Here is a 14,999-nt window from a genome sequence, read left to right on the forward strand (position 1 = left end):
TAATCATAAAAAGAAGTTAGAATGCATTTAGTTAAGCATGGGCCGAATTTTAAACTGGGGAAATTATAACTTCAAAATGGCAGAATAATTTTAATGGCACAGAAACCCCTTATAAATACATTCTGTCTGATGAGGATGTTATAGTCTATCAGAGTTTGGGTTCTGATGAAAGAACTGAAACTACTGCTTAAGATCAGTGCTTTGAAAGTAAAAGAGGTTGAAAATTATGTTTCATTAAAGGGCAAATGAAATAAAGCAGAAATGGTTATTGAAGAACTTGATTATCTGGAACTTGATGTACCAGAAATTATAATTAACTGATTTTTTTAAAAAAAGAAATAATGAGAGAAATGCAAATGACTGCAATTCAGAAAGCAATTTCTAAGGGGATTTTTAGGATGTCTAAAAATTTAATCTACTTTGTAATTCTCAACATTAGGTACTTTTAATTGAATGTTGACATTAAGGACGTTAGTGATAAAAGGGACAATAACAAACACCCGAAATGATATCTACTCTCCTGATAGATTTTTGTCCAAATCTTCCTGTGAATATAATCATATGTAATTTAGACAACAAATACTTCTTGTATGTGTTCTATGTCTGCCTCTGTGTTACAATTCTATGGAGGAAAAAAGAAAAAACAGGTCACACTTTTTAAAGCCTTCATATCATACAATTCTAACCTCAAAACTCTGGCAAAATTGCTTTTGCAGTTATATGGGAGGGAGATTTAATGAAATTTTCATTTCTTTTATATAGTTGTATCACCAATTTTCTTGCTCTTCTCAATGCTATTACAAAAAACACTGAATATATGTGACACAGTAAGCATTCAGTGAATGTTAATTACACTGGATAAAACAGTTTGGGCAGCAGTAAAGTAAATGGGCTTTTTTCTGGCATGTGATTCTCAGTTTCCTCATCTATTAATTTACTCCACTCACAAGAATGTTTTGAGATTTAAATAGGAACACAGGGTAAATTTTTAATAAATATTATTTCTTTAAGAATAAATGAAACAACTAAGACAAATGTTTAGCAAAGAGAAAAAAATAATGTACTAAAAATATACATTCTTGAAACAACCACATTTAACATGGATATAAAGTCTTCATATACAATTAAGAATAAATATTCATAAATATATAATTTAAGGTATTTTTACTAATTAAGTTGATATATACTATCACATTTTAAATTTTTTAAGCTTTCTGGAGGAAAAACAAAGAATATATGTGGGAGTATATAAAAATTTGTACTATGTATGTTTTGAATACAGAATTAATAGTGGCTTTTCTAGATATACTAAGAACTTTAAATTTGAGTTGATCTAACATAAATGCAAGATTTATTTCCAGTTTTTAAAAAAGATTTTAAAAAGGGAATTCATTCATCTCCTTCCCTGACTCTTGTTTCCCTATTTTTAGGACATCTGAAAGAAGAGCTATCCATTTTCTCTGAAGTACTTATTAGGATATGTGGTGAATCATCCATTTGTGGTCACCTGGGAGAATCACAGAAATTGATATTAACATTAATATACAAAGCTAAGCAGTAATTATAATATTTGGAAGTATTTTAACCTAACTCTAAAAGTAAACATTCATTCTTATTTTTTACTTATACTCCACTTTTTCAATTGCTATCATTTCACTGTAAAAACTTAAAGCAAAGAACCATGAAGTAACATTTGCCATTTGACAAATCTGATTAAACCAAAGGTGTTTATCATTGAAACTGACTCTACCCACCCACTCCATCTCAAGTTTACTTTCTGTTAGACAAAATATTACTATCTTTTCCCAGAAGGAACCCAAACCATTGTCCATTGGAAACAGTTATGTTTTAGGCTGTTAAACATTGCAGGGGGTTATAAAATACAAAAATAAGTGTTGGTGTTGGAATGGATTTCAAGAGTTTTTGGAACATGTATTCCGAAGACATCTTAGAGTTCTTGACCAGATTAAAGAAAGATGTTGTAATAAGGAGGGGAAAAAATGTTTTGTAACTTGTACTTACCTAGTTGCAATTACTAGATCCATTTAAAATGATAATTTAATAAAATCATAAGGTTAGCAGAGAATGAACAGTCTATTCTGAAGGTTACTCATAGCTTTATACTTAAAGAATGCTTTCAGTATGCCGTCTTTGACATACCATGTTTGCTGTTTGGAGGGAGGACAGGCTTTAGAGCTAAACAGACACAGGTAAGGATTTAATCTTCTTATTGTCAATGGACAAGCAAACAAGTAGCCTTTCCTTGCTCCATGCTCTCATCTGTAAATGGGAGTAATACATGATGTGGAGGTCATGTGATGGATAATAGAATTTGGTACAGTGCTCAGTAGAGTAACGGGCACGTAGTAGTAGTAGTTTAGTTGCTAAGTTGGGTCCAACGCTTGTGACCCATGGACTGGAGCCCGCCAGGCTCCTCTGTCCCGGGGATCTCCCAGGCAAGAATACTGGAGTGGGTTGCCATTTCCTTCTCCAGGGGATCTTCCTGACCCAGGGATTGAACCCATGATTCCTCTATTACAGGTGGTCTCCTGTATTGTAGGGGGATTCTTTAATGACTGAGCCACTGGGGAAGCCAACAGGCACATAGTTGGTGCTTAATCACTGTTAGCTATCAATATTATTATTTACCCTAGCCAGAAACCTACATTCAAATAGCAATTCCGTTTTAATTTACTTTTTCTTCTTTGGTGAATTCTCATAGTATTATAAAGGGAATTTACTTGCAAATAACATTTTAGCGTTTTGAAAGTGGAGCAGCTATATGGCACAGTAATTTATAATTAGTAATATTTATTCAACAAATATTTGTTAAACAGCTAGTATTCAGAGTTTAATTGTAGGCACTATCGAGGTAGAAAAATAAGAACACTTTTATTTCAAATAGGTTTTATTCACTCTACAACTAGAGGAAGGTCTAGTTCAGTAGAAAACACAAGACAAAAAGGAGAGCTTTCATATTCTTTGAAGGAGAATCATGACGTTAACATCATCAACAATAATCTGGAACACACCATTGGCTTTTCCATTTAGTATTTTGAAATACAAAAGAAAAGGAATAAGAAGGTGAATAGTCCATGAGCATATTCAACAATGGTATTGTTATTAGGTATTAATCCTTTATTAGATAATTATTTTTCACATCTGGGAAAACATCACTGGCAGCACAATTTTAAGAAAAGTTTGGCAACATGTATTTTTCTCAGCAGTTCTGGATGACAGATTTTAGTGAATGCTAGCCAAAAAAATTAAGGGCAAAACCACTGGTGCACAGAAGACAACAAACTGATCTTATTACAGAAACAGATAGCAGACCACAATATAAAAGACATTTTAATTTTACACCAAGCCAGAAACTCCAGATTGATTGGCATACACATCAACAAGCCTGGTCCGTGTTTAATCATGAGAGTGACAAGTATTGATTTCCTGCCTGCTCTGCCCACCTTATTTAAAAAATATCAGGATATTTGCTTTCAAATGACACATACTGCCAAGGCTATAATCTACAGAATGACCACTCACTGTTAACAGCATGCCTGTTTATGCCCAGTCGCCACTGAAAAGACAATTACATATCACCCAACTGTGCAGCTAGACGTTGACACTGCTTACCCAGAAAGAGTTTAGGAATCTTACAGTTTAGGAAGAGCATATGAAGATTTTTAATCTAAAAACGGTCTTTGCATACCCAAGGAAGTGCCATTCCTCTTCAGATTTTAGAGTTCTTAATTCCTATATTAAAAAAAAAACACACACAAATAACAAAAAATCTATTCTACTTCTACTCAGTTTTAATAAAAGCAGTAGTCAAAAATTGTTGCAAGATCTCTAACCAAATGTCATAAAATGCCAACTCCAAAAAAGGGCACCACGTTGAAGCCTAAAGGGCATGACTACAATGTCCCACAAAACATTTGACCCTCCTTCCTTGATGTTGCAACATTTGCTTCTAACATGCCTAAGGCCTAAACAGAAATAAAAGAACTCTGGATTGCTTTGAATAGTCTGTAAATATCTTACTTCCAAATTATATTGATTTAAAATTTCTCCTTTGCCATTTTTTTCTTCAGGTTGGAGTTTATGCTTGTGGGTTTGACTCATAAAACATCATCTAAAAGACAAGAAAAGTCTATGTACAATCTTCTCTGCGTGATAACTAGCACAACACAATTAGGTAGTACCAAGAACAGTGGAAAACTGCATTTAAGACAAAAAGAAAAATTCTGTGTTAATGAAGCAAATGACAGGTCCAGAGCTGTAGATCCAAACACAATAACTTGATTTATCTCTTGAGAATAGCAATAAGTCAAGTGGTTCTTGAAGAGAAAGATAAAAGAGAGTATGTACTAGAGTGTTTATATATTATAAAATGCCAGTACCTAGTGATGTCATAGGAAATAAGTTGCCAAGGTTGCTTCTACTGAGGAAACAAATTTAAGAAAATATTCTGATAGTTTCGATATGGCAATTTGGTATTGGCAGTTGGACAAGGGAAGGAGGGGAGGGGTGGAAAGGAAATTATTGGTTAGAAAGATTGGCACTGTATGGTGAATTTACCACATATTTGCTAAATGTTCCAGTTTGAGAATTAAGATGGTTTGAGAAGTTATTACAACCCTGTTACCCTATCATTGAGGTCAAGCAGAAGCAGCCCCAGATTAAAAGTGTAAGGTTCACTTGTCTGACCCAGCTATTTCCAGAATGTCAGTAACTTTGACTCAGTTGTTGCATAAACCATTACATAGAACCTGCCAGGTGTACCACAGGCAAAACAAACTACAGTTGATTTGGAGAAATCAAGTTCTGTAGGCCTTTGTCAGTATACCATGTTCATCTAAAAACTTCATACTTTGGTCACAAGACAATCATGCTGTGCTTCACAAAGCATTTGATGGAGTAAAAACAAGCTGTTGGGAGGCAAAAGGTAAGATTTTCAATGTAAATATGACCAGGAAAAGAAGCCACATGCAGGCACGTATGTATTTTAGTGAGGGTGTTGATGAAAGTGATGTAGTACTCATAATACTTCATTCAAAAGGCAGTAGACAGGACAAAATAGTGCTGGAAACCAAAATATAATTGTGTCCTTTGGGAACACAGGACATATTTGATGATGATCATGACCATGCTGATGATCAATTTTGAAGACAACAAAATGCCTTCATTTCTTAGCGTACACCATCTGGTTTTCATTTCTTTTGAAGATGAAAATGCCCTCCTATGGATTGGCTCAGCAGGTGTGTTGTTTCCTACTACTACTTTAAAAAAAAAATTTACTCAGTAAGTGATTTCATTCCTGAATCAGGAAAAGAAGATAGATGCTGCTAGAAATGACAATGTCAAACTCATGACAGTGATTATTTCAAGCTCAGAATGAATCACTTTTAAGACAGGAACCTTTGGTTTATTTGTTTTGCGGCTATTAGGCATTTAATACTTCCACTGAGACAGAGTCAACTTTCTAAAGATAAATAGTAAAAAAAAAAAAAAAATTTAAATTGTCCTAAAATAAATGCTAGGATAAAAAATAAGTATGAAAATGCTGATTGGAGAGAAATTGTCTCCCAGGAGAACTTCCACATGATCACTTTATATCCATATGGAATCTTCAAAGAATCCTAGTAAATCCACAGAGCTTTGGGGAAATCCTTCTGAATTAAAATGGTACTGAATTGTTGGGGAAGACCAGTCTTTTAGTCTTTGAAATCTTTCCGTGAGGAGCTGTCCTGCTTTCAAATCTACCATGTTGCCAGTGAGAGGTGTGGGAGAATTTTGCAAAGGTTTATAGTCAAAACCAAAGGTATGATTTCAATTTATACAGTTGATCATGGAATGTAACTTGCAGTAGTTTTTTCATAAGTATCTGTTTTCTCCAAAAGCTGACTTTTGTCTCCACTATTGATGTCATTGTTGTTCAGTTGCTATGTCATGTCTGACTCTTTGTGACCCCATGGACTGCAGCACACCAGGCTTCCCTGTCCTTCCCTATCTCCCGGAGTTTGCTCAAACTGATATCCATTGATCCAGTGATCCCATCCAACCATCTCATGCTGTTTTCCCTTCTCTAGCTGTCAGTCTTTCCCAGCATCAGGGTCTTTTCCAATGAGTCAGCTCTTCACATCAGGTGGCCAAAGTATTGATGTTGTAAATTTGTTAAAATATTTAAAAATATTTCATCTCAAAATGTTTTCACCTACTAAGCAATGATTAAATAGCCTCTATTATCACTTGAGTTCCATTTCATTTTACTTATTTAATAAAACTGGATTTCAATTTAATATATAATCCCAGATTTTACAATTGAGAAGATTTTCTTACATTTTCATTTTGTACCTATTATCAAATCTTATTACACTCCTTGTATTGTTTACTAGTAGATTTTGCAAAAACATTTATTTTTATCCCTCATATATGAGTTGTTATAAGATTGTGAGAAAGCCTATGTAATTATCCTTCAAAGCAGGGAATAGAAAGAGACATATTATTGATAATGCTTACAGAAGAGTTTTTCTAACAGCCTCTTACTGGGAATTCTTGTGAGCAATAAAAATGAAATGTGTAAGTGAAGGAAACTATACCAAGAGAAACTACCTGTTCTAAAAAATGCTGTTCTATTTCAAAAGAAGTACTGATATTCTCCAAAAGCCTCCATTCTGTTCCTGAGGGCTACACGCCATCTTGTAACGGTACAATCAAAAAGCACTGGCATTTGGTTCTTACAACTACATTCAGCTGTGATTAATCCTCTCCATAGTTTATCTGCCTCTCTGTGTATCCTAAAGACTCTAACTGCAACCAACTGGGTCCTGTATCACATGGAAGGCTGTGTGATTAACTCATTAATGTTTAAGGTTTTAAATCTTAAAAGCCATGGCGATGTGCTAGTGATTTGGCTTTATCAGACTGATGGCTGTGTGTAATGTTTAAGGTAAAATTATTGTAGGAAACTTCAGTAAATTAGTATGTTTGCATTATACCGTTTCATTTTCTTATTCAAAGTCTAAAAAAAATATCTGGCAGGACTGAGAGGAATATTAGAGATTTGTAATTACAAAGTTGATTTTAAAAAGTCACAATTATGTTTCCAATTACAATATGATATAGCTTTCCTTTTTAAAGGGAGGGGGGATGTGCCCTTTTTTTTTTTTTTTTTTTTAAGCCTTTGGTTTCTTTAAGTAAATCTCCTTAAGCAATTACAGCAAAAATAGCAAGAGCTAGCAAATATGATTGGCATGAATTTCTCTAAAAATATCATGAAAAAAAAATTCATTACTATTGTGAATCTAGATTGACCTTACCCTTATGCAATGAAAGTAATTTTTAACTAATACTGAGTTACATTCCATTTCAGATTTCCTATTTCAAAGAGTGTCTCAAATTTCTAAGATGTTAAACCAAGTATCGAGCCATTTTTGTATATGTAATAAAAGTCTTTAAAATTAAAATGGTAATCCTAAGAAAACCAAATGCATGAAAAATATGGTCTGACTGTATAACAAAAGGGAGTTATATAATTCTACTTGAGTGAAATCTTTCATCTTTGATTTACAGGTTGGAGTCCTCTTTAACTAAAACCATATTGTTCCATATCTTTCGTATCATGGCCTTCCCTAAAACCTTGTTTTAATTAAGGTTTCTTTCAGATTTTTGAATAAAAGCATGACAATCTTCACTTATGGCTTTAATATATCCTTTGAGTTAGGAAAATATATAAAAAGAAACATCAACTCTTTGAAAGCATCGTCAGATATTAAATACTGTGAGGTATTCTACATCAATGTCTTTAGGTGTTTGAGTTATACACTGAAATAGAATAAGGGGAGGTAGGGGGATAACCTACTTATATTTAATAAGTTGCTTTTAATCTCGGAAATAAATGTCCTTTATTTTTTGCCTTTGACACTAAGGCAACATGTGTAATGGTTACGTTTGTGTTGTGTTTTTTTCACATGAAGGCACAATTTCAAGGTTAACTCAATTTTAGGTGACTTCAAATAGGCAATGCCTTCATTAACACATTTCAAAGATCTGGAAAATTCAGTAACATTGCTTAGACCATATTTACCCTCAGTGGTTTTACAGCTAAAAGAATACATCAGACTAAGCAATTGTGTTACCCTGGGAAGTTAAAAAAAAATAATAAACTAAGTTCACAAAGCTCCTGAGTAATTGGGGAGATTGTGGGTAATCCTCACTTTTTTTTTTTTTTTTTGGAAGGAAGGATGAAAGGCAAGAAGAAAGGAAGTGATGGAAGACTAAAATAAAAGTAAGAGAAGTTCTTGATAGATTTGGAACAAATTAAGATGGCCTTTGAAAAGACACACACTTTTTCAAAGACAGTTAAAATACTCCATGGAACATATGCTCAGAGCTACTGTCCTCAGAGCAAGAAATGTACATTAGGGGGAGGGCGCAAGGGGGATGGGCAGGAGGGAGCCATCATCCCAAATGAACTGCAAAGTTCCTGTGTCAGAACACAGAGAGGGAGGAATGTTACGCAAGGGGCATGACTTCTCAAAAAATTACATACAATATGTGACATGCCTTTGCCACTGGACTTTGAGATACTGCGTGTTTTATTCCCCTGAAAAAAGCCGCATCTCAGTTCCTCCATGTTGGACTCTTACTAGCAAGAGTTGAACCATGTGTTAAAACAAAGGCCAAAAACAAACAGAACAAAACAAAACAAATCCCGTGATCTGTCAGGAATTGCTATCCGTTCATAGCTGAAAGCAAATCCTGTAAACAATTTAAGACTGTCTGACAAAAAATTACCCAATAAAAATCTGATCAGAATGTCAGGAATGAGTATTTCTCAGGTTTTGCCCAAAATTTCACTGGCTGTTGTAGCATATGTAATTAACAGTATCTAATGCTGTGTTGCATGTTTCTAGTTCATACTTTGGGCCTGGGAGTGGGTTACCCAGCATATTAAAAGCATGCTGGAAGCAGTTTCTTCCAATCGTGGTTTACTGTAACTTTAGAATCACAGCGGTTACTTTTAAGGAATCTTTAATGCCCTTTCAAGTCCATCCAAAGAACAAGTGAAGCTGCTGTTCAGAATTTTGTGCCCAGTGTTTATGTTCCATCGAATCTGTGCCACCCAGGCAGCAGACAAGACATGTCTGAAGGTGCTGGGTGGTGGGGGGATACACAATGATGTCACACACAGGAAATATCGGGGGTGGGGGGCTGGGGAGGACTTGGCACTTCACAAGGCTGGCTCCTCTTCCATAGGCTCACCAGCAGTTCTGTAAAAATAAACAGGCAATCAGAATACAGCATGAGAGTACACAATGACATTGTAGATTTTCATGCATAATCAAAGCTGATTTTTCAGCTCTCTCTGATGTTTATTTGTGTTATTCAGTTATCCATAAATAGAGTTTCTTTCCTAGGAAGTATAAACAAATGTCAAGTGGAAAAACATTTTCGATCCAAGCAATCATTGGAAATGTTCCTGTTTATATTAAAACATGTCAGAATATTTTATAACTCTAGATTGCAAAATGTTCATGTTTTGTGTCTCATACAGTCCAATAATTTATTGAAAAAATTAACGATATTTTATTTTAGGAGCAATTGCAGTGATTTCCTATGGAACCAGTTTGCTAACGAGAGCAAAGGACCTAGCTAGCTTCTGAGGGAGACTCACCAGGGTTCTGGTTTTTGCTTCTGTTCTTTCATAACTGGATTGGCTGCCTGCCGGAGGCATTTCAAATCAAATTCTGAATTTGATTAGCAAATCGCTGCTACAGACCCAACGTTTTTACAAGAAATGCACTATCGTAGTGTGTAAATAGTTTTTATTCAGCATCATCTGTGGGGTGTTCTGCTCCGGCAAAACCAAAACTAATTGCTTGAAAATTTATACTTGAGATTTAGCCTTAATTTACTAACACTCTGAGGGTGTTTCAAGGCAAACTTTTAGAATGATTTTTAATTTAGTCAAAAGGACAAACTGTAGCCGGAATCCAAATACATTGAGGGAGCTGGGTTGCTGGGGGAAGAACATTGGGGTCTGAGATGTCGGGAGAACCAAGTATGAGTCTGAGCTCTGCAATTTGCTAATACTGCAACTGCTAATGTTGTAACTATACTTCTGTGAGGCTGTGGTTTCATGTTTAAAACCCTGAGAAAAAAAGACGTTCCTTACAAAATTAGTGAAGGTTAAAAAATGTAGTAAAATTAACTTCTAAACAATATATACTACGAGACAGTAGTTACTTAATGCTTTGGATTTGTCCCTTCATCATCTAACATAAGCATAAAACTGTGTTGAACGGTACAGAGTTATGCCTGTGCTCCCATAAGGAAACACAATAATTGGATGACAGTTCTCTCTCGATGGTGGAATAACAGGTAGGTGGTTTTAATTTTCTTTTTCATACGGTTTATCTAATTGCCAATATTCTGTAATGCATTACTTTCATATTAGAATGTTTGTTAATGAAGGCAAATGAACAATTAGGTGTGTTGTTTCATACATATAAAGAAAAAAGATTTCTATATGTATCAATAAAGTAGCTGCCATTTTAATTTAGCATTTTTAAAATAAATTTAAAACATTAAAAGATTTTATCCATGGAACAGTAAAACATTTTAATGCATCCACAAAAGAATGAGAAATGTTAGGTATTCATTATTATTTAAAAAGGATATCCAAATGAGTCTATGTGGAATATTTAGAAAAATTCTTAGAGAAGTTATAGCCTGTCCAAGAGTATATTGGATAAGGAGGTTGTGAGAAACTGTTTAGACCTGCTATATAATGTAAAGGGTTTTTAAATGAATCACAAGTCATCCTGTAGTAAAATCTTTCCAAAGTAAAATTAGCAGCATTCCCAGAAGAAAAGGAAAACAGTTGGGTAAGTAAGCTAATTTATTCATAAACATGTGATCATATTTACATGTGAGAATACATGGATTATATAGGTATATAATCCTCAAATCAGATACTTCAATAGACTGAACTTTTGTATTATTTCCAAGCTTTATTGAGATACAGTTTGTTGATTACAAGTTAAAGGCAATGTGATGATTTGATACACATATATATTATGAAATGCTTACCATAATAACATAGTCTTCACCTCCTATAATTACCATTTTTGTTGCTATGGTGAGAACATTTAAGATTATCATAGCAAATTGTGAGTGTACAATATAGCATTGTTAGCTATAAGTCATCATGCTGTGTATCAGATCCCCAGCAGTTAGACATCTTATAACTGGAAGCTTCCACATTCTGAGCAGCATTGTCCCATTTCCCTTATGTCCCAGCCCTTGGTAACTTTCAGTCTACTATTTCTATGAGTTTAACATTTTCTTCCAGTTTTATTGAAAAGTAATTGATATACCTCACTGTGTAAGTTGAAGGTATACAGCACGATAGTTTGATTGACATATATTGTGAAATTATTACCACAGTAGTTAAGGTAATATCCATCGCCTCATATAGAGTTCAATTTTTTTTTTATTTTATATATAAGTGAGATCATACAGCATTTATATTTCTCTGTCTTATATCACTTAGCATAATGCTCCCAAGTTTCACCCACGTTGAACCATTTTTTTATGGCTGAATAATATTCTATTTTATGTATACACCACATTTTCTTATCTAGGCTGTTTTAAATAACCCTGCAATGAACATTCGAGTACAGCGGTCCTTTCACTTTGAGCCATTTACATTTAAAATAATTATTAATAGTTAATAAGTTCAGTTCAGTCGCTCAGTTGTGTCCGACTCTTTGCGACCCCATGAATTGCAGCACACCAGGCCTCCCTGTCCATTGCCGACTCCCAGAGTTCGCTCAGACTCACGTCCATCGAGTCAGTGATGCCATCCAGCCATCTCATTCTCTGTTGTCCCCTTCTCCTCCTGCCCCCAATCCCTCCCAGCATCAGGGTCTTTTCCAATGAGTCAACTCTTCTCATGAGGTGGCCAAAGTATTGGAGTTTCAGCTTTAGCATCAGTCCTTCCAATGAACACCCAGGACTTATCTCCTTCAGAATGGACTGGTTGGATCTCCTTGCAATCCAAGGGACTCTCAAGAGTCTTCTCCAACACCACAGTTCAAAAGCATCAATTCTTCGGCGCTCAATTTTCTTCACAGTCCAACTTTCACATCCATACATGACCACTGGAAAAACCACATCCTTGACTAGATGGACCTTTGTTGGCAAAGTAATGTCTCTGCTTTTGAATATGCTATCTAGGTTGGTTATAACTTTCCTTCAAAGGAGTAAGCGTCTTTTAATTTCATGGCTGCAGTCACCATCTGCAGTGATTTTGGAGCCCCCAAAAGTAAAGTCTGACACTGTTTCCCCATCTATTTCCCATGAAGTGATGGGATCAGATGCCATGATTTTCGTTTTCTGAATGGTGAGCTTTAAGCCAACTTTTTCACTCTCCTCTTTCACTTTCATCAAGAGGCTTTTGAGTTCCTCTTCACTTTCTGCCATAAGGGTGGTGTTATCTGCATATCTGAGGCTATTGATATTTCTCCCAGCTATCTTGATTCCAGCTTGGGCTTCTTCAAGCTCAGCATTTCTCATGATGTACTCTGCATATAAGTTAAATAAGCACGGTGACAATATACAGCCTTGACGTACTCCTTTTCCTATTTGGAACCAGTCTGTTGTTCCATGTCCAGTTCTAACTGTTGCTTCCCGACCTGCATATAGGTTTCTCAAGAGGCAGGTCAGGTGGTCTGGTGTTCCCGTCTCTTTCAGAATTTCCCACAGTTGATTGTGATCCACACAGTCAAAGGCTTTGGCATAGTCAATAAAGCAGAAATAGATGTTTTTCTGGAACTCTCTTGCTTTTTCCATGATCCAGCGGATGTTGGCAATTTGATCTCTGGTTCCTCTGCCTTTTCTAAAACCAGCTTGAACATCAGGAAGTTCACGGTTCACATATTGCTGAAGCCTGGCTTGGAGAATTTTGAGCATTACTTTACTAGCATGTGAGTTGAGTGCAATTGTACGGTAGTTTGAGCATTCTTTGGCATTGCCTTTCTTTGGGATTGGAATGAAAACTGACCTTTTCCAGTCCTGTGGCCACTGCTGAGTTTTCCAAATTTGCTGGCATATTGAGCACAGTACTTTCAAAGCATCATCTTTCAGGATTTGAAATAGCTCAACTGGAATTCCATCACCCCCACTAGCTTTGCTCGTAGTGATGCTTTCTAAGGCCAACTTGACTTCACATTCCAGGATGTCTGGCTCTAGGTGAGTGAGCACATCCTCGTGATTATCTGGGTCATGAAGATCTTTTTTGTATAGTTCTTCTGTATATTCTTGCCACCTCTTAATATCTTCTGCTTCTGTTAGGTCCATACCATTTCTGTCCTTTATCGAGCCCATCTTTACATGAAATGTTCCCTTGGTATCTCTAATTTTCTTGAAGAGATCTCTAGTCTTTCCCATTCTGTTGTTGTCCTCTATTTCTTTGCATTGATTGCTGAAGAAGGCTTTCTTATCTCTCCTAGTTAATAATTTACTGCCACCATATAGTTGTACTTTATTTTTTTCCCTCTTTTGATGCCTTCCTTTAAAATTGATGATTTTTCCATAGTGGTATGCTTTAATTCCTTTCTCTTTATCTACTATAGGTTCTTGTGTTGTGGTTAACCTGAGGCTTACTTGAAACATTTTATAGATAATAACAGTCTAATTTTATCCTGTTAATAAATTTGATTGCATATAAAACATATACTTTCACTCCTCTCTCTAGTTTTTTTTGATGTCATGATTTATACTTTTTTGCTATTGTTTATCCATTAATAAATTACTATAGCTATTTAATACATAGGGAAACAGTAGAAACAGTGTCAGACTTTAATTTTGGGGGCTCCAAAATCACTGCAGATGGTGACTGCAGCCATGAAATTAAAAGACGCTTACTCTTTGGAAGAAAAGTTATGACCAACCTAGATAGCATATTCAAAAGCAGAGACATTACTTTGCCAACAAAGGTCTGTTCAGTCAAGGCTATGGTTTTTCCAGTGGTCATGTATGGATGCGACAATTGGACTGTGAAGAAAGCTGAGCACCGAAGAATTGATGCTTTTGAACTGTGGTGTTGAAGAAGACTCTTGAGAGTCCCTTGGACTGCAAGGAGATCCAACCTGGCCATTCTAAAGGAGATCAGCCCTGGGTGTTCTTTGGAAGGACTGATGCTAAAGCTGAAACTCCAATACTTTGGCCACCTCATGCGAAGAGTTGACTCATTGGAAAAGACCCTGATGCTGGGAGGGATTGGGGGCAGGAGGAGAAGGGGACGACAGAGGATGAGATTGCTGGATGGCATCACCGACTCGATGGATGTGAGTTTGAGTGAAACTCTGTGAGATGGTGATGGACAGGGAGGCCTGGCGTGCTGTGATTCATGGGGTCACAAAGAGTCGGACACGACTGAGCGACTGAACTGAACTGATAGCTATTTAAAATATTTTTGTACTTTAGCCTTTAAACAGAGTTGTGTTTAACACACCACCATATTATAGTATGAGTATCCTGCAACTGACTATATACTTAGCTTAACCAGTGTGTTGTATATTTTCATGGGAGTAATTATTGTACTATGTTTTCAGTGTGAAGAACTCTTTTTCAGCACTTCTTGAAAGAAAAGTCTTGTGGTGATGAACTATATCAGCTTTCTTCTTTTTGTTCGGGAAAGTCTATCTCCCCTTTATTTCTATGGACAACTTTGGCAGGTAAAGTCTTCTGGTTGGCAGTTTTTGTTTTTTTTTTCTTTCAGCACTTTGGATACATCATCCCACTCACTCCCATGGATGAAGGGTCTCACCACAGGGGTGAGCATGGCAGTAGAGATTTGTGATGCAAGCCAGGCTGGGGGTGTGCAGGTACACAGCTGGAGGAGCAAGCAGAAGTTGAGATTCAGGCCAGTAACAAGAGACAGGCTGAATGCTGAAAGCCCAGAGGCATCTGAGGGGGCCTTGGCTGTCAGC

At 35.9% G+C, this 14,999-nt stretch overlaps 1 protein-coding gene across 10 annotated transcripts in view; it reads right to left on the reverse strand.

Moving 5' to 3' along the window:
* Positions 1 to 6,127: 6,127 nt before the first annotated feature.
* The window catches only part of HDAC9 (histone deacetylase 9), a 986,654-nt gene continuing 977,782 nt past the window's right edge, over positions 6,128 to 14,999 (reverse strand). For all 10 annotated transcript variants that reach the window (XM_027539980.1, XM_027539984.1, XM_027539978.1 and 7 more), the window contains one exon: positions 6,128 to 9,272. In XM_027539980.1, the coding sequence (XP_027395781.1) occupies positions 9,233 to 9,272 (40 nt within the window). In that variant the 3' untranslated portion in view covers positions 6,128 to 9,232. The remainder of the gene's footprint in view (positions 9,273 to 14,999) is intronic.

Source organism: Bos indicus x Bos taurus, chromosome 4, assembly GCF_003369695.1.
Source record: "Bos indicus x Bos taurus breed Angus x Brahman F1 hybrid chromosome 4, Bos_hybrid_MaternalHap_v2.0, whole genome shotgun sequence".
NCBI classification, from domain to species: domain Eukaryota; kingdom Metazoa; phylum Chordata; class Mammalia; order Artiodactyla; family Bovidae; genus Bos; species Bos indicus x Bos taurus.